This window comes from Copadichromis virginalis, linkage group LG10 (genome assembly GCF_057382275.1).
Source record: "Copadichromis virginalis isolate Kocher_CV1m ecotype Utaka linkage group LG10, C_Virginalis_male_GT1.1, whole genome shotgun sequence".
NCBI lineage: Eukaryota > Metazoa > Chordata > Actinopteri > Cichliformes > Cichlidae > Copadichromis > Copadichromis virginalis.
In genome coordinates this window covers 5,919,482-5,945,943 of record NC_140627.1, presented here as the reverse complement: position 1 = coordinate 5,945,943, position 26,462 = coordinate 5,919,482, and the positions used below count along the sequence as shown (strand labels likewise).

General features: G+C 39.3%; 1 protein-coding gene across 2 annotated transcripts in view; it reads right to left on the bottom strand.

Annotated features, from left to right (window-relative positions):
• opcml (opioid binding protein/cell adhesion molecule-like) overlaps window positions 1-26,462 on the bottom strand; it is a 266,785-nt gene that overhangs the window by 131,061 nt on the left and 109,262 nt on the right. For both annotated transcript variants that reach the window (XM_085469578.1, XM_085469580.1), the window contains exon 2: window positions 11,693-11,928. In XM_085469578.1, the coding sequence (XP_085325704.1) occupies window positions 11,693-11,928 (236 nt within the window). The remainder of the gene's footprint in view (window positions 1-11,692; window positions 11,929-26,462) is intronic.

Below are 26,462 nucleotides of genomic sequence, written 5' to 3'. Positions count from 1 at the left end.
TTTTTTTTTACTATGCTGCAATTGTTTACTGGATTATTTGTGCCATTATTTAGTGTCAACTAATTTTTATTCAATCTCCGCACAGGATATGCTTGTGAAGATGGAATATGGGGGAGAGCAGAAGTGCGTTGAAGTTCCACAAAGGGATGAATGAAGGACATGCATGTTGTATTGAAGAAATAAGTGTTGAGAATGCTGTTATTTGCATTTACCAGCTCACCTATGTCAGACCTTTTGATAAACAAAATTCTAATGGAAGTGAGAACATGTACACTGTTACATCTTTCAGAAAATGTTTTGAAATTGTGGTACACAGTTCAGAATAAATGTTTTTCAAAAACCATTTTATCTTTTTAGTAAATGTTTATTTCCAAAAGAAATTTCTAGAAGTTCAGAACAGTAAAATTCCCGCTTTTTAGAATGAATTAGAAGATAACTCTTACGTAGTTAAACTAAAATACTCTTTGAGAGTTAATATATAAACTCTTAACACCAAGTGTTAAATTATCAACTCCAGACAGATTTGGTGTTTAACACTAAATCAGAGTTAACGTACCAACTCTCCAAAAAGAGTTAAATTAACACTCTCTGGTGTGGACCCATATAGACACTTTAATAGTGTTGAAATCAAATCCGACAGTGTTAATTTGGACATGCTGGATTTGCTGTGTACTCTTTCAAGGATTTTTGATATGAAAGGAAGGTTGGAGATTGGCCTATAATTAGCTAAGACTGCTGGGTCTAGAGAAGGCTTTTTGAGTAAAGGTTTAACTACAGCCAGCTTGAAGGCCTGTGGTACATAGCCGATTATTAGAGATAGGTTGATCATATTTAAGATTGAAGAATTAATTAATGGCAGGACTTCTTTGAGCAGTTTTGTAGGAATGGGGTCTAAAAGACACGTTGATGGTTTGGAGGAAGTAATTATTGAAGTTAACTCAGAAAGATCAATTGGAGAAAAAGAGTCTAACTTAACATCAGTGGTACTAAGAGTAGCTGTAGATAATATTACATCTGTGGGATGATTACTGGTAATTTTTTCTCTAATGATAAAAATTTTATTTGTGAAGAAGTTCATGAAGTCATTACTAGTTAATGTTAAAGGGATGGTTGACTCAAAAGAGCTCTGACTTTTTGTCAGCCTGGCTACAGTGCTGAAGAGAAACCTGGGGTTGTTCTTATTTTCCTCAATCAGTGATGAATAGCAAGATGTTCTGGCTTTGCGGAGGGCTTTCTTATAAAGCAGCAAACTATTTCTCCAGGCTAAATGATGATCCTCTAAATTTGTAACACGCCATTTCCTCTCCAGATTACGAGTCATCTGCTTTAGGGTACGTGTTTGAGAATTATACCACGGAGTCAGGTACTTCTGATTAGAGACCTTAGTTTTCACTGGAGCTACAGTATCCAGAGTCGTACGTAGTGAGGAGGTGAAATTATTAACAAGATAATCGACTTCTGTTGGGGTAGCGTTCAGATAGCTGCTCTGCTCTGTGTTGGTACAGGGCATTGAAGATGATAACAGTGGGTGGATTATATTCTTAAACTTAGTTACAGCGTTTTCAGAAAGACATCTACTTTGATAAAGTCTACTCTCCACCGCTGTGTAATCAATTATTGTAAATGTAAATGTTATCAGGAAATGATCAGACAGGAGAGGGTTTTCAGGAAACACTGTTAAATGTTCAGTTTCTATGCCATATGTTAAAACAAGGTCTAGAGTGTGATTAAAGTGGTGGGTGGTTTTTTTTTACATTTTTAGAGAAACCAATTGAGTCTAATAACAGACTAAATGCCATGTTGAGGCTGTCATTTTTAGCATCTACATGGATGTTAAAATCACCCACAATAATTATTTTATCTGAGCTCAGAACTAAATTAGATATAAAGTCTGAGAAATCAGAGAGAAACTCTGTGTAAGGCCCAGGTGGACGATAGATGATAACAAGTAAGACTGGTTTCTGAGTTTCACAGCTGGGGTGGACAATGTTAAGCATCAGGCTTTCAAATGAATTAAAAGTCTGTCTTGGTCTTTCATTAATTAATAGGCTGGTGTGAAAAATTGCTGCCACACCGCCCCCTCGGCCTGTGCTTCGAGATTTCTGGTAGTTAGAATGACTCGGGGGTGTTGATTCATTTAAACTAACATAATCATCCTGCTGCAACCAGGTTTCTGTAAGGCAGAGTAAATCAATTTGTTGATCAATTATTAAGTCATGTACTAACAGAGACTTGGAGGAGAGAGACCTAATATTTAATAATCCACATTTCACTGTTTTACTCTTTGGTTCAGATGTGGATACTGTATTGTTCTTTCTTTGTAATTGTTTATGTTTAAGTTGTTTGTTGTTGGTTTTTAGTTTGTTATTTGTCTTTTTGGAAGCTGACACAGTCTCTATGGAGATGGGTTTTGGGGGGGTAGCAGGAGGAGAGAAGTTGCAGAGAGGCGTGTAAGACTGCAACTCTGCTTCCTGGTCCCAACTCTGGATAGTCATATTTTGGGGGGTTTAATAAATTTGTCCATATTTCTAGAAATGAGAGCTGCTCCATCCAAAGTGGGATGGATGCCGTCTCTCCTAACAAGACCAGGTTTCCTCCAGAAGGTTTGCCAATTATCTATGAAGCCCACATCGTTTCTGGGACACCACTCAGACAGACAGCAATTTAAGGAGAACATGCGGCTAAACATGTCACTCCTGGTCATATATGAACAAATCCTGAAAAAGACCAGGGACATGCATTACTGTTAGGGCAGTATCAATAAAGCAACACAAAGACTACATAAAATATACTGAATGGATGTCTAGCAGTTGTCTGTCAGCTATCTTGTATCCACGTTAATTTAAACTACCAGCTAGATGACCTCTGAGCTGAGCGGGAGTAACACTGTGGATACAGAGCAGCGCTAATGATGTGGACAAGTAGAAGTTTCCAGCAAGTAAACCCCCTCCCACCCACCCCCCAACACACACACACACACATGCACACACACACACACACACATGCACACACACACACACACAAACACACACGAAAAAACTAAACTTTCTTGGCAACAATATGGTGTAAATACAGTTAACGGCTCGCAGTGGAATACAGAAATATTCTGATGCAGTTGTCTCCTGAGTACAAAAGAAACAGGGAACAAACAGTGGGGTGGCTGTAGCTCAGGAGGTAGAGCTGGTCACCTACTGATCGGAAGGTTGGTGGTTCGATCCCTGGCTCCTCCAGTCTGCATGTCAAGTATCCTTGGGCAAGATACTAACCCCAACTTGCTCTCCCATGCATCCATCGGAGTGTGAATGTACTTAGAAAGCACTACGTAAAGATAAAGTGCTTGTGAGAATGGGTGTGATTGGGTGAATGAGGCATGTTGTATAGAGCGCTTTGAGTACTCCGGGAGAGTGGAAAAGTGCTATGTAAGAGTGCTTGACTTACATTGATCAGGTTGCTAAGATAATTTAACTCTATTGTGAAGTCATGGGTGAGAGCTAACCAGCCACTCTTGCTTGGTTCATTTCAATAAATTTAATAAAACTTTGCCTCAACTGTTTAGGGGTTGGAGCAATTTTTATATATAATTTGCCATTTCTGTAGACTCAAAAGTAATTAGATTTTTTTATAATAATTGATTTTTTACATTTACAATACATTGTGGTTACACATATATTTGGGTTTGCACAGTGGAATACTTTGCTATAATGCAGCTCTTTCTGGATGAATACTGCGCACCTCCTGGGTTAACAGGTTTATCAAAAAGTCCCAAAAATAAATTTGTCTATACATAGATTCCAGTAATGCCACACAAATGACCTCAACCCTGTTTCAAAAACTATTAAAAAAAGAAAAAAAGTACACACATGCTTACTGAAAAATGGTCTGCTAAGTCACACCTCCTCATCACTCATCCTAAACACAGGTACGCCACAGGGTTGTGTGCTTAGCCCCCTCCTTTATTCCCTGTTCACACACGACTGTGTTCCTAAACATAAGTTCAACACCATTATCAATTTTGCGGATGACACAACCATCATAGGCCTCATCACAGACAACAATGAGACGGCCTATAGAGAGGAGGTGATGGCACTGTACAAGTGGTGCCTGGAAAATAACCTGTCTCTCAATATCAGCAAAACTAGAGAAATGATAGTGGACTACCGGAAACGACCAGTCAGGGAACACCAATCCATCCACATCAACGGTGTCAAGGTCGAAAGGGTCAGCAACTTCAAATTCCTTGGAGTCAACATCTCCTGGACCCTTCACACAGACACTGCTATCAGGAAAGCTCGCCAGTGACTCTACTTCATGAGGAGGCTGAGGAAGTTTGGCATGAACGCTAACATCACCTGAAATATCTACAGGTGTGCGATTGAGAGCTTGCTGACGAGCTGCATTACAGTTTGGTACGGAAGCTGCTCTGCCAGCAGCTGGAAATCACTACAGAGGGTGGTGAAGGCAGCAGAGCACATCACTGGCATGAGGCTTCTTGCCATTCAGGACATCTTATATTTTATAAACATTTTGCTCTTACTATTTTTTACTTACTATACTGCTGAGTGACTGTCTGCTGCTCTTCAAATTCATTTGATTGCAATGTTGACCCTGTGCTAACTTGCATATGACAAATAAAACTGAAACTGAAACTGAACTGAAGTCAGGTGCTTTAAGCACTTAAATCAGTCAGAAGAAGGTAAAGACCTATAAAATAAAAAAAAAAATCCAAAAAACCCACATCCATATCTACAATCTGTGAGTCTTTCAGCAGACAGAAGTGAAGGCTGATTCACCAAAAGAAGAGTGATGGAAAGGTTACAGTCTTTAGTTGAAGATATCCTTGTTGCTTTGATAGATTCTCTGGGGTGAAAATATTAAAAAATAAAGCAATGGAGGAGGCACCAAACCATTTAAATCTTAAAACACCACATACATATTGGAAAATAATTTTAAAACTCATTAAGTGATGTTTCTCCAGAATCTTGCAGTGGTGATATTGCACAGATTTTATGTTCAGCATTTTTAAAGTTTCTTTATAAAGTGATTCCAGTGGTTTAATGACTGTTTCCCGTATGACATATGAGAAAAAAATCATGGCATGCATGGTCTTGGCAGAATCCATTTCCAATGTGCAATGTGCCTAAAATTGATCCGATTATACTTAATGGTTTTCATGATTTTCTTAATGTGATTCTTAAAACAAAGATTTAAGTCAAGATCATCCCAAGACATTTAAACTCACTCCCACTTTCAGTCTTCTCATCTTTAATAAAAAAAAAATTCTGCTCTAGCAGACTGTTTTGTTTTTTTGTTCTTTTTTTGTTTTGGGGGTTTTTTGGGGAGGGGGGGTGCAATCTTAGTCATCAGCTTGTTTGTTTGTTCACTGTACATTTATGTTGGAATTCATATTATGGCAAGAACCAATCAGATATGTAAAGAGAAATGACAGTACATCATTACTTTAAGCACTGAGGGTCAGTCAGTCTGGAAAATTGCTAAAACTTTGAATGTGTTCCCAAGTGCAGTCGCAAAAACCATAAAACGCTACGACAAAACTGGCTCACATGAGAACCCCCCCAGGAAAGAACGATCACGAGTCACCTCTGCTGCTGAGGATAAATTCATCTGGGTCACCAGCCTCAGAATTCACAAGTTAACAGCACCTCAGATTAGACCCCAGATAAATGGCGCACAGTTCCAGTAGCAGACATATCTCTACATTAACTGTTCAGAGAAGACTGTGCGAATGAGGCCTTTATGGTCAAATACCTGCTAAGAATCCACGACTAAGGAAAAGCAACAAGGAGAAAAAATTTGTTTGGGCCAAGACACACAAGGAATGGACATTAGTGCAGTGGAAATCTGTGCTTTGGTCTGAAGATTGCAAATTTGAGATCTTTGGTTCCACCTGCGTTGTCTTTGCACGATGCGAAAAAGGTGAATGCATGGTCTCAAGATGCATGATGAAGGCAAAAGGGCCAACAAGTGACAACTCGGTGAACAACAAGTGACAAATGGGTGAACAAGTGCTCAGTATCTCTGGGAACTCCTTCAACACTGTTGAAAAAAGAGTGTGCAAAGCAGTAATTAGGCTAATTTGAAGAATCAAAATATAAAACATGTTTTGAGTTATTTCAGTTTTTTATTTACTGTATAATTCCATATGTGCTCATTCATATGCCTTCAATGAGAATTTTCAATGTAAAAAGTCATGAAAATAAAGAGAAACCATGAAATGAGAAGCTATATCCAAACTTCTGATTAGCCTCTGTCTGAAACAGCCGGCATGATGTGGAAGCTCCTGTACCTCATGCCTGACAGCAGAACATGGAAAGTATATGGCTGGGATATAACTGCCACATCAGGTTGTGCACAGTAAGGGGCTATACATATCCCTGAGGGGGCACCCGTACTGAGACTGCATCAGTATGCATCTTCGTCATTAATAGAAGATTAACTTCACAAATTTCCACTCCTACCAGTGCATTAGCAACATCGTGCTAATTTCATAATAATAATAATGCATTTTATTTGAGGATGCATTTCAGAAACCCAAGGTCACCTTACAAAGAACAAAATTAATAAAATGAACAATAATCATAAAATACATAAAATAAGTTGAAATGGCAAAACGGAACTTGACAACAGATAAAATCAGCACTAAAGCGAATAAACCAGTTTAAACAGATGTGTTTTGAGCTGTGTCTTAAATACCGAAAGGGAGTCAATATTTCTTATGGCTGGAGGAAGAGAGTTCCAGAGCGACTGAAAGCTCTGTTCCCCATAGTAATAAGCCGTGAGGATGGAACAGTAAGATGAATAGCAGATGATGATCTGAGAGGGTGGGAAACAGTGGTGATGTGGAGCAGGTCACACAAATATGATTTATGGATACACTTGTATGTAAGAAGTAAGATTTTAAAATTTATCCTGGCTTCTATGGGCAACCAGTGAAGCTGCTTAAGAACTGGGGTAATATGAGCTCTTAATGGAGTATGAATTATGACCCGAGCTGCAGAATTTTGAAGAAGTTGGAGTTTATGAAGGGACCTTTTAGGGAGAACAAATAGGGGGGAATTGCAGTAATCAATGCGGGATGTAGTAAGACTATGGACAAGGATGGCAGCAGAATGGGGAGTAAGGAAGGGGCGGAGTCGGTTAATATTACGTAAGTGGAAGTAAGCAGACCGGGTTATGTAATTAATGTGAGACTGAGATGAAAGAGTATTATCAAGTATGACACCCAAACTCTTAACCTGAGGGGATGGAAAGGTAGGAGAATTTTCAATGTTAATGGAAAAACTGTTGGATTTGGTTAAGATAGATGGTGTACCAACAAGTAAAACTTCAGTTTTATTACTGTTAAGTTTGAGAAAATTGGAGGAGAACCAGGATCTAATCTCAATAAGACAGTCTAAGAGGGAGGTAGGTGGGAGGGATGAATTGGGTTTAGAAGAAATGTAGAGCTGGGTGTCATCGGCATAACAATGAAAATTTATATTATATTTTCAGAATATATGACCAAGAGGGAGCATATAAATAATGAATAAAAGAGACCCTAATACTGAACACTGGGGCACACCAGCAGAAACAGGATAGAGACTTGAAGAATGGGATTTAAATTTTCAATAAACTGAGTGCGTCTGAGAGATAGGACGTGAACCAGGCAAGGGGTGTGTGACTAATGCCAAGGGAAGCTAACCGGTTCAGGAGAATATTGTGAGAAATGGTATCAAACGCCGCACTATGCTCAAGAAGGATGAGAACAGATAGGAGACCAGAATCAGCTGCCATCAGAAGGTCATTGGTAATTCTTAACAGAGCAGTTTCTGTGCTATGATTGGGGCGGAAACCAGATTGAAATTGTTCATAGAGATTATGGTCATTGAGATGTTAATGAAGCTGGGAGGCGACAACTTTTTTAAGAATTTTTGAAATAAAGGGGAGATTTGATATAGGGCGAAGATTATCAAAGTTATTGGGGTCTGCACCAGGCTTTTTGAGAATTGGAATAACAGAAGCATTTTTCAGAGATGAAGGAATGATTCCAGTGTTCAGGGAGGAATGAATAATATTGGTTATGAGAGGTGCTAACGAGGGAAGGCAGGCTTTAACTAACACAGTAGGGAGAGGGTCAAGTTGACAGGTGGATGACTTAGATTTTTTAATAAGATTAGATACATCAGTTATGGAGGGAAGAGTAAAGCTTGAAAATAACTGACAGGAAGACAGTGGGGGAAACAGGAAGTCTACTTCAGAGCCAGAAGCTCCTAAAGAGTTAAGTTGACGGTGAATATCTGAGATTTTACAAGTGAAAAAAGAGATAAGAGAGTTGCAAAAATCAACAGAATACATGTGGGAGGGGAATGTGTCTGGAGGTTTTGTCATTTTACTGAACAATGAAAAGAGAGACCTGGAGTTACCTTCATTAGAACTAATTAAACCAGAGTAGTAAGCAGATTTGGCTGAGGCAATGCAGTCCTTATAGAACAAAACATGATCATTGTACATTTCTTTATGTACAATAAGTCCGGTATTCTTGAATAGACGTTTGAGTTGGCGTCCTTTAGCTTTAAGATGACGCAGGTCGGGGGTAAACCATGGTGCTGAATGGGAAAATGAGACAGTTCGATGTTTAAGGGGAGCAAATATGTTAAGAAGGTTATGAAGGTTGACATTATAATGGCAAACGAGTTCATGAGGGGTTGAGGAGCTGTGAATAGATGGAAGGTCATGGACGGCAGATGAAAAACCAGCTGGGTTAATATTACTAATTTTCCTAAAAGTAATATTACGAGAGATACAGGTTTTGGAAGCGATTATGTTTGCATCAAAAAATTTATACATATGATCAGACTGGGGAAACAATGTGGCTTTACAATGGGTGGGGGTAATGCCAGAACAACAGACCAAATCCAGGATATGACCTTTAGAATGGGTAGGGGATTTTATGTACTGTAGAAGCCAAAAACTTTCCAGGCAGGAGGTAAAATATCTGGAAAGAGGGATTTTATCATTGTCCATATCAATATTGAAGTCACCAACAATTATCAGATTTGGAAAAAGTACAGAGAAATGAGTGAGAAGAGCAGAAAATTCAGTTAAAATCTCCTTATTTGGCTTAGGTGGCCGATAAACAGTACATATGATGGTGGGGTAGATCCAGGGAGCTGTAGTGCTATGTATTCAAATGAATGGGAGGGAGGGGCAGAGACAGGGAGAACTTTCCAGTGCTTCCGGTAAATTATCGTGAGACCTCTGCCCCCCACCAGTAGGCATCGGGTGAAGTGCCTTGCCCAAGGACACAACGACCGAGACTGTCCAAGCCGGGGCTCGAACCGGCAAACTTCCAATTACAAGGCGAACTCAAAACTCTTGAGCCACGATCGACCACCCGTTGTGGTCAACAGCCCAGTCAGTCTTGCGGGGAGGATGACGAGTTTGTGACCAGATGGACAATAGTGAGTTAGTGTCACTGATGTTGAAATTCCGCCAAAGCCCTCGGCGGATATACCTGCGGCGGGGCTTGAAGGCGATGTCCGAGTAGAAGTATAGAGCCACAGGTGAAGAGACAGCCAGGCAAAAACCGATTCGCAAAAGATCCGTAGCAGAGTACTAGAGAAGAGCTGTCGTTGGGTGATGAATGATCGATAAAAAAACCCAGGTGAGCATGAGCCACACCAACACCCTGTGGATCCGCATCTTAATCAGGGCCGAGCAGTGAACACAAACGTAGGGACCGAATAACCAGTTGACAGCTGCAGCGCAAGCAATAAAAGCCTGCAAATATTGCAAAAACAAGTCAAAACAGGGTTGCACCTTAGATACTCGATTCAAATTGTCATCAGCAACTGAAAAAATTATAATAAAAATTGTAATAATAACCGGTGAGCAGCAGCAGCCAAGCACGCCAGTGTCCACTCGACCGGAACCCACTCTGTAAAACCATTTCCTAAGTGTTGTACACAATTATATGTCATTAAGGTAATTATTGAAATTATAATTATAATAGTGTATAATAGCCATTAAAAATGGTTAGACCTAAATATTAACCATAGTACCTATTTTCTTAAGATTGTTTAATTCAGGATTACAGGCAATCTACAGCCTCTCCCAGCTTTCATAGAGCAAGACACAAGGTACACCCTGGAAGGGTTGCCAGTCTTTAACAGGACTAACACAAAAAGAAGCAACCATTCATATTTACATTCACACCTTCAAACTAACCTAATATGTATGTCGTTGGACTGTTGGAGGATGAGAGGGTACCCACAGGAATCCCAGGGAGAACATGTGATATGCCATACATAAGGGCACCAGCCAGAGGATTAAAACCCAGGATCTTTTTGCTATGAGACAGTAGTACTAGTGGCACCACATAGTGCTGTAAAACATTCTGCAGAGATTTCAGTTTGTAATAACATTGTAATTATGGATTGCTGCGGATTTTTTGGATGCACAATCATGATGTGAATCTCCTGTTCCACATTCCAAATACCCTTTATTGGATTGAGATCTGTTGACAGTTTAAGAACTCATTGAAACCAGTTTGAGATCATTTGAGCTTGGTGACATGGTGGCAAGCTCTCTGAAACCCTCCCCTGGACCAGGAGGGATGTGCAGTGTACTGGAAAGGTGCCAAGGAGGTATACAACAGTTTTGTAGTTGGTAGTAGTTGTAGTTGGTTAAATAACTTGTTGGGGCAGTGTGTGAGGATGCGTTCACAAATGATAAAACTTATGATGCCTGTGCTGTGCGCAGCGGCGACGCAAAGTTGTTCAACCTGAGTTATTGTTCGGCCAGAAGCCACAGGGGGTGTTGGACCTAACTAAAGAAAACTGGGATGAAGGTTCAAGCCAAGCTAGGAATAAAATTCACTACATTCTGGACCAGAAAGCAAAGCTACACAAACTGGGAAGTTCTCATGGAATAATTTGCTCAAGTCCCTGGAATGTCAGCATCTCCTGTAAAACAGAGAGGCTCATCTCAGGCAGTTTTCAACGGGAAAGTGCTTGTATTGCTTGCTTTATTCAACCCACCAAGTAGCAACGGCTCTTGGTGGTCACGTGGCAAGTAAGAGACATTAATTATGAAGTGGTATGGTCAGACAGGGGCGGGGCCACACAAATCCATCACCTCAACCTCTTTAAAGCATGGAGAGAGGCTAAAATTGGTTCTCTGATGAGCTTGGTTAAGAAAAGAAATGATTTGGAGCCCGAGGTGGCAAATTCAAAGTTATAACAAAGATAAAATCCATAGGAAAGTACAACTTGGAGTTGTGCTTCCGTGTCTGTGAAAGAATATGCTTGTCCATTGTTTGATTAAAACCATGGCCTGGATGCTTCCCTGCATCAGTTAAGTTATATTGACATATCATATTGAATTATGCAGTCTGAAAACACACAGCGTTAATTTATGATTTCAAGGAAGTGTCTATCATGAAGTTAAACTACTTTTTTTTGAAGATCATGTGAGTTATTTTTCAAAGACCCTGCAATACTTTTCCCAAGGAAAATAAAAAAAAATAGAAATAATTCTAAAAGAAACAATTAAATAATTCTTCTTAGAAAATAAACATAAACATCCACTCTGAAAACACAAGAAACACATAGCACTGATCCCGTATGACACTTTTGATATTTGTTGGAGCTAAATCTAGTTCCTGACAGAACTGGCAGCAGTAGCCACATCTTACCTTGAACAATGAGGTGCACTTTTGTGGACTGTGGTTTCTTGTTTGTGAGTATAGAGCATACATAGGGCCCTTCATCATGGACATCAACATTTTGGATTTTGATGCTGTACTCTGTAACTGCTGTGTTTTCCAACAAGATGACACGAGGATCCAGAGACCACTTTTCACTCCCTGCAAATAGAATAGTGGTGCGATTGAGCCATGCCACTCGTGAGACTTTGCTGTCCACATTGCATCTGGCAGGCAGAAAGAAAGAGAAAGAAAGAAAAACATATTAGAAGTTTATCCCTGGACATTAGTTTTAACTTCCAAGAAACCTCAAACGAATTAGATTAGATGACAGTTCATATTATAACATGAGGTGTTGCTTATGAAATATCTATGCCGTATTTCCTTTCCTAAACCAAGTGGATGACCTGAATACAATCTTCTCAAGAAACTTCATCACAAATCATCACGTCATAAACACTTTGGAGGACATTTTCCCCTTTGTTTAACAAGCCTTTCACAAGCATGCCATTGATAAAATATTTTAATATAATGTTGATATTATATTAAAATATTCACACTATTGAGTTCCTGTTTCTCTTTATTCTTTATACAGGGTGGGCCATTTATATGAATACGCCGTAATAAAATGGGGATGGTTGGTGATATTAAAGTCCTGTTTGTGGCACATTAGTATATGTGAGGGGGCAAACTCCTCAAGATGGCTGGTGACCATGGTGGCCATTTAGAAGTCGGCCATCTTGAATACAACTTTTGTTTTTTCAATAGGAAGAGGGCCACGTGACACATCAATATTATTGGTAATGTCACAAGAAAAACAATGGTGTGCTTGGTTTCAACGTAACTTTATTCTGTCATGAGTTATTTACAAGTTTCTGACCACTTATAAAATGTGTTCAATGTGCTGCCCATTGTGTTGGATTGTCAATGCAACCCTCTTCTCCCACTATTCACACACTGATAGCAACACTGCAGGAGAAATGCTAATTACAGTTACTTGTCAAAATGTTATGTTGCTTTTTGAAAACAGATTCAAAAGTTAATGTTCTCAATAGCAACAAGGCTAACTAATTTTATTACGCTCATTACCTCAATTTAGCTAGAAATAAAGTAACATTTAGATAAACATGAGTCAGTGGTCATTGCTTGAGTGTAAAAAAGTCAGACACTAGCTATTGGAAACAAAACATCCTCAGGACATTTTCTTTAAGAGGATTACAACCGTAATTAAACTGCTGTCTGATTTATTTGAGCAGCTTAAAACAATACTTTGCGTCATTCATGTCAAAGATGTCTACTTATTTTTTTAATTTAGGGGAAAAAGCTAAAATTGAAAAAATAAAAAACACACTAAAATGTTCTTGGACACTTATAATATTCAAAGCCACAATATAGTAAAACATTTTCTTGATAGCATCAGTAAAACGGTGGACTGAAATGGCACGCCATTTTATTAGGACTTTTCAAGATAAATATGTGCTTCACATCAAAAATAGCCTACTAAAAAATATAAATACACAAAGTTACCTAAAAGGAAATTAAAATGTAAGTCTTTAGTTACTTAAAAAAAGACTATTGAGTTCACAGATAATAATAAAAATAAATTTTAAATTTTATTTAAAAGCACCTTTCAAGACACCCACCCAGACTTAACGATAAAATAAAGCACAATGTAGAACAATGACAAAAAGAAGAACAAAAAAAACAAGTTAAGTTAACAAACTATAAGGTCATAGCTAATATGCAGATTTTAACAAAACAGGTTTTGAGTTGAGATTTAAACTGGGAGCAAAGCCTGGGAGCAGTGCAACTGAAAGCTCTGCTTCCCATGGTGCTGAGGTGAAAAGAAGGCACAGCAAGTTGGATAGAAGGAGAAGATAGAAGTGAGCCGGCTGAAGAGGCAGTGCTTAAAAGGTTAGAAAGGTAAGGAGGAGCAAGGTTATGAAGGGCCTTGAAGGTGAGCAGAAGAAGCTTGTATACTATTTGCAATTTCACAGGGAGCCAGTGAAGTTCCTGAAGTGATGTGCTACTAGGAGGGGGTTCTGGTAATAATGCGGACAGCAGCTTTTTGAACCAGTTTGGGGAAGACCATGCAAGAGAGAATTACAATAGTCAGTGCGGGAGGTAACAAGACTATGAACAACAATTGATGCAGACTGTGTGGAAAGAGAAGGGTGTAATCTGTTAATGTTGTATACAGTGGCTTGCAAAAGTATTCGGCCCCTTGAACTTTTCCACATTTTGTCACATTACAGTCACAAACATGAATAAATTTTATTGGAATTCCACGTGAAAGACCAATACAAAGTGGCGTACACTTGAGAAGTGGAATGAAAATCATACATGACTCCAAACATTTTTTACAAATAAATAACTGAAAAGTGGGGCGTGCGTAATTATTCAGCTCTCTTTGGTCTGATTGCAGTCAGTTGCCCATAGACATTGCCTGATGAGTGCTAATGACTAAATAGAGTGCACCTGTGTGTAATCTAATGTCAGCACAAATACAGCTGCTCTGTGACAGCCTCAGAGGTCGTCTAAGAGAATATTGGGAGCAACAACACCATGAAGTCCAAAGAACACACCAGACAGGTCAGGGATAAGGTTATTGAGAAATTTAAAGTAGGCTTAGGCTACAAAAAGATTTCCCAAGCCTTCAACATCCCACGGAGCACTGTTCAAGCGATCATTCAAAAAATGGAAAGAGTATGGCACCAAACCTACCAAGACAACGCCGTCCACCTAAACTCACAGGCTGAACAAGGAGAGCGCTGATCAGAAATGCAGCCAAGCCACTGTAGATGGAAATAGATAGAATGGGTGAGATCATTTGATATGAGATTTATAGGACAGTGAGCTGTCTAGGATGGCACCAAGGCTCTTAACCTGAGGTGAAGGGAAAACTGTGGAGTTTTCAATAAAGAGTGAGATGAGTAAAAGTGATTTGTCTTCAGTAGGTTGGATTTAGTGCCAATATGAAGGATTTCCCTTTTATTCTCACTGAGTTTAAGAAAATTAGAGCTGAACCAGGATTTTAATTGGGATAACCATTCTGTAAGAGAAGAAGTTAGGAGGGAGGAATCAGGCCTGCAGGAGCGATATAATTGGGTGTCATCAGCAAAACAGTAAGTAAGTAAAGCTCAAATTTAGGGAAAATGGTACCAAGAGGGAGGATGTATATTAATAAGGGCCTAAGAGGGCCTAAGACTGAACCTTGGGGTGCACCAGAAGTGACTGGGAATAGACGAGAGCGGAACGATTTAAGTTGAATAAACTGGGAGCGGTCAAGGAGATATGATTGGAACCAGGCTAGGGATATGTCAGAGATGACAAGACAGTTAAGTCTGCTTAGATGAATAGAGTGAGACATATTGTCAAAGGCTGATCTCAGATCCAAAAGGACAAGAATATTGAGAATACCAGAGTCCACTACATGTAAAAGAGTATTAGTAACCTTTAAGTAAAGTGGTTTCTGTACTGTGACATGAGCAGAAGCCAGATTTAAATCTCTCATAGATACTATTATTAATCATGTGTGAATGAAGTTGAGCTGCAACAATTTTTTCTAGGAAAGTCTTTTAGAGATGGTGTTAAATTAGAAATCGGGCGGAGGTTGTTAAAGTTGTCAGGATCCAAGGAATGTTTTTTTCAGTATATAAGTGACTGAAGCAATCTTGAATAAGGGAAGAACAATACCAGTGGTGAGTGGAGAGTGAATGATAGAAGTGATGAGTTGGAGAGGCAAGATTTCACGATGGGCACGACAGGCTTTGATTTACATACGAATTCAGAAATATCAGCTTTATCAGGAGACTCAAAATGGAGAAAAGGCTCTGAAGAAGGGATAGACACGACATTCAAACTGAGTTGCTGGTAATTGTTATTCATTTTTGTCAGTGTTGGGGAGTAACGGAACACATGTACCAGCATTAAAATAAAAATACAAAATATAAGTAACTATATTCCATTACAGTTACCATTTAAAAGGTGATAATTAGATTACAGTTACTTTGTTGAAATAAATCAATTACATGGTGCTTTTTTCCTGTTTAATATGTTAGGCTATCCCCTCTCTAATTTTGGTAATTCCACACATTGCCGAAAACCCAAACTAAACACACAATAAGCGTTCTAATGTAAGCATGTTGTTGGCGTCAGTTACACAATGTACCCGAAGCCAGCACAACAGAGCCAGCAGCACATGGTCAGAAATGCATTTCTTACTGGGAAATTCCAACAACACTTCACATTTAAAGACGAAAGGGATGGGTGAAATCTGACCATGCAATGCAAACTCTGTTTCCAGCATCAAAGCTGCTCTCAGCATCTTAAGACTCCACCTCCAACCATCTGGAAGTAAGTTCTTTTTTAAAAACTATGGTTAGCCTACTACAACTATCTTGTTTCAGTTGTGGTAGCTACCTGGTTTAAGTGCCACCTCAGTGTCTTCGATGTACCATTGCTGTGTGAATTATTACTGTTAATGAAGGCTACTTGGCACCAAGCTAACATTGTTAGCTAGAGTTAGTTGAGGTTAGTTCATAGACTGCAGACTGTTAGACTTGATGGATAGATGCAGTTCTATGCAGTTCAATATGCAGTTCTGGAAGCAGTCTATGAACTAACCTCAACTTAACGTCAGCTAACAATGTTAGCTTGGTGGTGAGTAGCCTTCAGTAATAGTAATGAATCACACAGCATTGGTACATTCATGTAGTTGTAAAAAGAATGACAATATATTAAATAATCCAAAGTATTCAGAATACGTTAATCACATAGAGTAACTTAACGGAATATGTTACAAACTACATTTTGGGGCATATATTCTGTAATCTGTAGTGGAATACATTTGAAAAGTAACCTTTCCAACACTGATTTTTGTAGTGAAGAACAGCATCAAGGAGTTACAGGTTTCAGATTAATAGAAGGTGCTGAAGAAGTTTGTTGAGAAGTGAAAACAGGATCTTGGTGTTGTCCTCATAAGAGCTGATAATACCTGAGTAAAAGCTTTGTTTAGCCTGGTTGTTGGAATCTTTATACTGGAGTACATGACATTTATAGATTTCTTCATCAACAGTTAAACCAGATTTCTTATATCTAATGTATGCTCTAGTTGCCAAACTTTGGCCTTCAATGCTCGGAAGTCCAAGGTAAACCATGGAGCAGAAACAGGAAGGAAACATAATGGGTCCAGAGAATCAAACGACAATTATTAAACAATTATTATGATATAACACCAAATCATTAGGAGTAGAATATCAGTCCGGAACCTGAATATTATCTGGTAATGTCTGTGAAGGTTCTCAGTCATCCAGGTCATCATAGTCAAAGGAGCTTGCAAAGAAAAGCGTCTGGACTTCTTTAGGTTACTTGAAGACGTTTCACCTCTCATCCGAGAAGCTTCTTCAGTTCTAAGGTCAAATGGTGGGGCGTCCCAGATTTAAACCCAGTGGGAGTATCGCCCACAGAGGGACAAAAGGACCCCCTGATGATCCTCTAATCGCCTGAGCCAAGGTGTGAAACTGGGTGTGGGTCCCAATCAGCCAGAGTTTTGGGTGAGCTCATTGTGAAATCTGGCCCCACCTCCTTTGACTACGATGACCTGGATGACTGAGAACCTTCACAGACATCTGGCCCCACCTTATCATGCGAATTCCTGAGGTCAGATGGCCCAGGATGTGAATGGGCGTTAAGGCGTCTGGGAAGGGAACTCAAAACTGGATTATAGATGGCAGAGAGTTGGTGTCGTAAACCACCGCCTCTGTTCAAGGATGTCCTCTTTCACTCCTCTTTCAAACCATCTGTCCTCTCTGTCCAAAATGTGAACATTGGCATCCTCGAAAGAGTGACCTTTATCCTTAAGATGCAGATGGACTGCTGAGTCTTGTCCTGTGGAGGTGGCTCTTCTATGTTGTGCCATGCGCTTGTGAAGTGGCTGTTTGGTCTCTCCAATTTAGAGGTCTGGGCATTCCTTGCTGCAGTGTACAGCATACACCACGTTGTTAAGTCTTTCAGACCCAGCAACACACTCAGACAAAAACTGGTTCACCCGAAAGACAAAACTCCAAAACACAGACTTAACAACGTGGTGTATGCTGTACAGTGCAGCAAGGAATGCCCAGACTTCTACATTGGAGAGACCAAACAGCCACTTCACAAGCGGCTTCACAAGCCCAATTTTTTTCAGGCAATATAATGCATTTGCATATGTGTGTAGAGATGTGTTTGTGTGCATTTATATGATCATAGTCAATGTTTTTCTACTCTTCATTAGGAGGCTGGAGGTTTTCCAAGCATACTCACACTAATATTAACGGCTATTTTATATCTTAGCTTTAGGGGTGTTTTACATTAAAATTCAATGTTTCTGTGTGTGTTTTGAGGATTGATTAAATAATGGCATATGCTGTACAGAGGAGTTACCGTCTACTGTATAGCGTTGCCCTGAGACAACAAACCACATTTTCATGCCTTACACTGGCCCTTCAAAAAAACAAAACTTTTTTTCTTTCAAATAATGCTACCAGGCACATCTCTTTCCAATAAAATGATGAGTTGAAGGTGGTGTGACTTTCAAATGGGAGGGGGGGCAGGACCCCTTTCTGCAAGCTGCACTACATGAGAGACATCTCCATTAGGAGGCAAGATAAAGATCACTATTTTACATGTTTATAGTGAAATAAATGTATATTAAAAATACTTGTATGTGCATGAATATGTTAAGAAGCATATTTGATTGTTTGTTCTACTTTTTAAAATTTATTTATACAGTAAAACTGTTAATTTTCATTTGTTGCCTCAAGGCAACACTGCGCAGTTAGCCCAATTGTTTTCAGGCAATATAATGCATTTGCATATGTGTGTAGAGATGTGTTTGTGTGCATTTATATGATCATAGTCAATGTTTTTTACTTTACAATCTACTCATAATTACAGGACATGGATGTAAAAACCATTTATGGAAGGAAACCAAGAGAATGTGCACTTTCTGTCCTCAGAAAATGAGGACAGTGAGCTTTCAGGGAGTGACAGTGAAGTAGAGGAGTGGATCCCTGACTGAGGTTTGAGGGACACTTAGGAGGTCAGGGGTCAGTTGGTAAAGTAACTGTGTCTGTGTGTGTGTTAGTGTCCACATAGCAAGCAGGTCTGGCCAGGATCTGGTATCAAGTTGGCACTGTGAGTAATCTGGGAGAGTAGAAAAGCGCTATATAAAAATTAGAGATGGACCGATCTGATATTACGTATCGGTCCGATACTGACCTAAATTACTGGATCGGATATCGGAGAAAAATAAAAAATGTAATCCGATCCATTAAATATCACGAAAGCACCTCACAAAACTTGCAACACGCCGTAACTCACCTCAGAACGTTAGCACGTCGGAGCAGTATGCATCACGTGATAGAGCGGCTGTGGCATGCAGGACCTGTCGGTGGTCTGGATAGCATTTGGAGCTTCGCTAGCAATCCGGCATTTCATCTCAGACAAAGTTATCCCCGAGAGAAGTAAAGCAAGTGTGTAAGTCCATCTCTGAATGTTTGTAAAGCATTCCTGTGTTAAGCTTAACAAACGATATATGGAGCGACTGCCTCTTCTTGCTGCTACTTCAATCATGAAACTGCTTAATGATCAGCTGATCGGCTTTTCTGTCGCGAGTCCGTCTCTCTTGTTTGTTTTTGGCCCACTTTGCACCAGAAAGAGGAAACCAAAACAACAGCAGCACGTTTAAGCTCGATAAGCTGTTGTTAGAATTTATTTAATATTACTTTCTACACCAGGATCTTTTTCTACATAGCTGACGCTGGTAACTGTGCAGGGGCGGATCTAGCAAAGTTTAGCCAGGGGGGCCGATAGGGCATTAACAGGGAAAAGGGGGCACAAAGACATACTTTTCTTTCTTATTCTCATTTAAAATGTCTAGCTTTTAATAAATAATTATCTGACACCCAAAGTTTTAATTTGATGCAAAATGAATAGAAGTCCATTACTGTATATAGTAACTATTAAGTCTAATATATTATCCCTAGTAAGCTATAGTACTTTTTCCTTTGGGAAGGTACCATCTGTGCAGTGTGCAATTTTGTTGAAGAAAGATGTTGAATCTATTTAATATTTTAATATATTGAAAAATAATTTATTTCTGTGCATTTTTTTTCACACTGCATCAAATTAAGGTTGATTACGTCGATGATCCTGAATTGGTTGTAGGTGGGAATTTGAACACCTGTCTCTTTTTGTCACCTCTGCGAATGACTAGCAGCTTGTTCAGGCTGTGTCCTCCATCGTCCAGTGACAGCAGGAATAGACTCCAGCTCCCCCACAATCACAACTGGATAAGCAGTTAAGAAAACTGTAAATCCTTTCTGATCTTTCTAAGAACAACTTCAATTTACCTAACAGTTTTTGTTCCTGTCACTCATTTATGAAAATGCAAGAAACTCTAAATAAATACATGAAACAGATTACATCAGAAGTGATAAAATCTAAAAAAAAAAAAAAACCTTTATCAAATGCCACAATGGTAGAGAATCAGAAGAAAACACGGTGGCACTCATATCAGAAAAAAATCAAGAAAAAAACCTGCATTGAATAAATTGACTTTAATAATCTGTTGTATGAGGGGTGACGGAGCAGCAACATGTAAAGATGCATGGCTGAGTTGCTTTGTGGGGAAACGCAATTTTTTCGTATAAATACTTTGACATTAGGCACTAACGCATTATCTGTCATCAGCTGAGTTACCACTGCAAACGTGCGCATCACCCAAGGGAAATTTGCAACAATGTCAGGGTCCAAAAATACCAGAAAGACTGATGGAGCCAAGGCCATTGATAGCAATGCTATATCCCCGGACACAGCGGCGCTAATGGCTGCCATAGCTTGCTCGGAGAAAGACGTAGTCACCAAAATTTCTACCCTGGAAGCAAAAGTTGAGACCAAGTGCCAAGCTCTCAATGACCTGATCGATTCGCTTCGCAGCAATGTTTCTGACCAAATAGATGAAGTGCGGACTGAACTTTGTGCTAAGATAGATGCTCTAGCTACTACCTGCACTGACCACCATAGCCAGCTAACTAGCCTGGAAGAAGCTGCAAACATGTATTCGGACCGGGTTGTGGACTTGGAGAAGACAGTTCACGATCTGCTGAAAGAAATTGTACCAGCTCTTTCGGACAAGACCGAAGACCTTGAGGGGAGACAGCGCAGATGCAACATTCGAATACTTGGCATGAGGGAGCACTTTGAGACTGGGATGCGCCCTGTCAACTCCAGGTTTTGGCCCTGGATACCGCTCAGACACTGGATCGGGCACATCGCAGTCTACAGCCTGTCCCTGCAAGAGACCAGAGACCCAGGCCACTTATTGTCAAATTTCACTACTTCGCAGGGCCGCGTTAAACAGTCCCCTGACCCATAATGGAGAGAAAATCCTAATTTTCCCAGACCTGCCATCTGCAGTTGTGAAGAGAAGGGGGGCTTTTAAAGAAACGAAAGATCTACTGCGCAGATGTCGAGGTCTGAGATGTGTTTAAAAACAAGTGAGCCACTGCAGGAAAGGCAGACTGATTTCTTAGCTACTACTTCAGTGTAATGCTTATTAGTTTGTTTGTTTGTTTTTTAACTTTAAACTAACAGAATTTCATGCTGTAGAATTTTGACACTGATGTTCAAACTAATCTCAGCTGTTTGTAGGTTTAATATGATAGCAAATTTTAACATGTATACACCTTAAACAAAGACCGTAGCAAACAGTGTTCCTTCTAAAATATCACAGTGTTTGCATTTTATATTGTGAGTATATTAGTATGTTAAATTCAGTTCCGTTTTATTTATATAGCTGCCAAGCACAACAGTTGCCTCAAGGCGATTTAATATGACACCTGTGAATCAAGCTAAATGCAAGTATACTGCTAGCAAAGTTAAATAGATGTCTTTGCAGTTACTAGAGTGACAATATTATAAATTAATTTGCATTATATAATAATAGATTGCATTTATATAGCACTTTTTGAGACCCTCAAAGCGCTTCATAATTCTACTATTCATTCACCGGTGGAGGTGACCAAATACTTATTTTCCACCCTGATTTACGAATAAATTCTTTACAAATCCTACCATGTGAATTCATGGATTTTTTTTTCACATTCTGTCTCTCACAGTAAAAGTGTACCTCTGGTGCAAATTACTGACCTCTGTCATCATTTTAGGTGGGGGAACTTGCACAATCGGTGGCTGACTAAATACTTTTTTGCCCCACTGTAGCAATAAACTGCTCACGTTACATAAAAACACATTCATTAAAATATTTCCATCCTTAAGACTAAATACCAGATCTGAAAACTTTACACAACTTTTCACAACTTTCCGTGACGGAAGGGAGACGGGAAGTCTAAGCGATTGTCCAGTTTTGATGCGAGGCTGTCCCTGGTAGAGATCTTACACCGGGAATTTAGATCTCTGAAGGAATCCCTGGAGTTCAGCCAGCAGCAGGTGGAAACACTTGCTGCAGAAAACGCCACGCTACGGAACTACGGGACTACGGGACTCTCGGTCTGCTGGAGAGGACCCGGAAACGACTGTGAGAAGCTTCATTAAAACCCACCTGAAGCTGCCGGAGGACACGGTGAAAAAGCTAGGGTTTGAAAGGGTGCATCGCATCGGGGCTCCGAATTCGGCCACTTCAAGCAGAAGGAGCAGGTGAAGAGTCACGGCAGAGAGCTGAAAGGAACGGATTTCAGCATGAACGACCAGTTCCCCAGAGAGATCCTGGAACGACGCAAGGTCCTGTTCCCAGTCCGACGTAGCTTTACCCAGAAAGGCTCCCGGGGCTTTCATCGCTGTGGACCAGCTCTACGTGGACGGACAGCTCTACTGCGACCCCGGCACCACTCCCTGGCTGTATTGACCACACACCAGATAAGAATCTGTTACACTATTCTCTTCACTCACACTCTCTTGTATTAATTTGTTTAACTTTGTAATATCAGTTTGCTAATTCAGTATAACATCACTGTCACTCTCTGTCAGTGTCCGAACTTGAATGTTTCTGTTTTTATTCCTTTTTTCCTCTCTCTCTCTCGTCGCTCACACTGCTCTTTGGTTTCTTTGCTTCTCTTTTCTATCACTGCGTCAATCACCTGTTTCCCTACCCATCCACAAACAACACCCCCTATTTCTACATGCTCACTCTGCACGATCACGCACACACATGCGTTTAAAGGCAACAATTTCCAACAGCCTCACAGCACACACAGATATAGGACACACACACTCAGACGTGCACACACTTGCTCATATTAGTTAATATGCACACACATCAGAGCTATGGAGCTTCGCGCCACGCGCTTTTTCTCTTAATTTACAAACAAGTCATGTGTTTCCATTTTCCTCACCCGTCTAAGCGAGACACACAGCGTACATCATTCGCCATACACACACAACTATGGGCGCACTAAGGTTTGTCTCTGGCTCCAGAGAAAAAAGGTTAAAAATATTTAACCAACTTAAAAACCTACAGGCAGACATTGTTTTATTACAAGAGACTCACAGGCCTGTCACAGGTCTGAATGAACTTAAAACACCTGAGTTTCCTAATGTGTTTTCAGCCTGTTCTAATTCTAGTCAAAGAGGAGTAGCAATTTTAATACATAAAAATATTAATTTCACAATATTCGACACAGTTATAGATCCAGAGGGCAGATTCCTAATCGTTAAGCTATCTATACTTATTCAAAAGCTGTGTATTGTAAGTTCATATGGTCCAAATGTTGATGACCCCTCATTTTTCCATGGATTTTTTAGTACACTCTCTGAACACCTAGATTGCACACTTGTTCTTGGGGGCGACCTCAACCTGGGGCTAAATGAAGAAAGTGATAGGCTCAATACAGCAGGAACTCAGAGCAATTGGCAGTCCACAAATATAATCAAACATTATATGAACAACTTTGGTCTTTACGATGCATGGCGCTCCCTTCACCCCAACAGTAAGGAATATAATTTCTTTTCACATGTCCATCACTCCTACTCTCATATGGATTATTTTTTGGTCAGCAGCTCACTGCTGAGTGACATCTCAGACACTGAGATTCACCCTATAACTGTCAGCGATCATGCTCCTGTATCTTTAACACTAATGCACAAGAATAATACTACGTCAAGTAAAAACTGGAGATTTAATACATCACTACTCAAAGATGAAGAGTTTATCAAATACTTTAAAAAGAATGGACTCTATATTTAGGCTATAATGACATTCCTGGAACATCAGCATCTGTCCTCTGGGAAGCAGGGAAAGCTGTGATGAGAGGTAAAATAATTTCTTTCTCATCACATAAGAAGAAAGAAGAAAACAAAAATGTTCCCGAACTAGAAAAAAACATCAAATCCTTAGAAAAAGCCTACGTGTCCCAGCAAGATCAAGAAATATTGAACAAAATACACAAAACAAAGCTAGAATTAAATGAAATTATTAATAAAAAGACTCAATTCTTAGTACAAAGACTTTGCCTCCAAAATTTTGAACACTGTAACAAATCTGGACAATTTCTAGCTAACCAGTTAAAAATCAATAAAGAAAAAACAACCATATGTGCTGTTAAAGATTTATCTGGGAATACAATATATGACCTTTCTATGACACTTTATATACACCACAAATAAACCCATCTAAAAACAAAATGGATCAATTTCTCGACAACGTAACTCTTCGAAAATTACTAGATACCCCAGCAGTGGCACTGGATTCGCCACTGACACCAGGTGAACTCCAGGAAGCCTTTGTAAGTATGCCCAATTATAAGGCTTTCCAGCAGAATTTTACAAAGAATTCTGGACGGTTCTAGCACGTATTTTTCACAGAATGTTGCAGGAAATCAAAGAAAATGGTAGACTACCACCAAATATGAACTCTGCAAATATTAGTCTCTTACTAAAACCAGGCAAAGACGCTGTATTTCCTTCAAGCTATTGTCCAATATCCCTTATTAATGTAGACCTTAAAATAATCTGCAACGTTCTCTCAAAGAGATTAGAGAAAAAACAACTTTTAATTCATCCTGACCAAACTGGTTTCATAAAAGGTAGGCACTCATCAACAAATACACGTAGACTACTTAATTTAATAGACTACTCATGCAGTAAAAATATTGAAACCATAATATTGTCTCTTGATGCAGAAAAGGCATTTGACAGCGTTAACTGGAAATTTCTATTTGCAACTTTACACAAATTTAGTTTTGGAAACTCTTTCGTAAGCTGGTTAAAATATTATATAATTCCCCAACAGCTTGTGTCAAAACAAATGACCAAACATCCTCCAGCTTCTGTCTCCTAAGGGGCACCAGGCAGGGATGCCCACTCTCCCCTTCACTGTTTGCAATTTTTATTGAACCACTAGCAGCAGCAGTTAGAAAGAATACAGTAATTAATGGGCATAAAATGCAAGAACGTGGAACATAAAATCAGCCTTTGTGCGGATGATGTGTTACTTTTTTTCCAAAACTCACAAACCAATCTCTCTGGGGGTAATTGCATTGATAAACTCTTTCTCAAGAGTCTCAGATTATTCAATTAACTGGTCAAAATCTACAGTTCTTCCGATTAATTGCTCCTTCCATAATTCTTTATCTACCCGACTGCAATCTGGAAATATTAAATATTTAGGTATCAATATCTCTCCCAAGCTTGCAGAATTAACTAAATTAAACCACATCCCACTTTTAAAGACAGTAGAAGGCGATCTGGCTAGATGGAAATCTCTACCCATATCACTCATGGGAAGGGTCGCCGCTATAAAATGGTCTTGCCAAAAATAAACTATTTATTTTCAATGATCCCAAGTAAGCCATCACAAGATTGGTTCAGATCTCTAGACTTGTATATTTCTAAATTCCTTTGGAAAGATAACCCCCCGCGTATCAGCATAAAAACATTACAAAGGACCAAGGATAAAGGAGGACTAGATCTGCCTAACTTCAATCACTACTTTTTAGCCAACAGGCTTCAGTTCATCTCTAGATGGTTAAAACACACCTTCTTAGATGTACCCTGGATAGATGTAGAACAGGCACTATGTAATAATCTAGAAATTTCAGACCTACCATTTCAAGCGACATGAATGCTTTAAAAGCATCAACATCAGCTCTTCTCTAACAGCATGGTGGGAGTCTTCATTAATCCCATGCAAACGTACACCTATCTGAAACAACCCTGACATATTACAAAACAATAATATGATCAACTTGCCAGATGGGAGTTATAAAGGTATTAAATACTTGGAACATATATTGGAAGGAACTTTATTTTGTTTGACAGACTAGTTATACAATATGGGATCAACAAAAAAAGATTTTTGGAATATCAACAAATTAAATCCATAGTAAAAAAAAAAATAAAAAATTATCCCAGTGAAGCTGAATTATAAACACCACCAAATGTGGTACAATTTTTTTAAATCTAAAAACCCCCAAATTATTGTCTAAAATATACAGAACACTTTCTAAAATAGATGAATCAATATCCCTTCCTATGGCAAAATGGGAAGTGGATTTATCGATTAGCTTAGACCAAAACCTTTGGTCTCAGATATTGTTAAAACCTTTCAATGGATCAGAAATCCCAGTTTGCAATTAATACAATATAAAATATTACATAGAGTGCACTATACTGGTCATAGGATGTTCAAGATGGCCTATACGTCTTCCAACAACTGCTCACACTGTCAAGCAAATACCCCGGACAATTATATCCATGCTCTTTG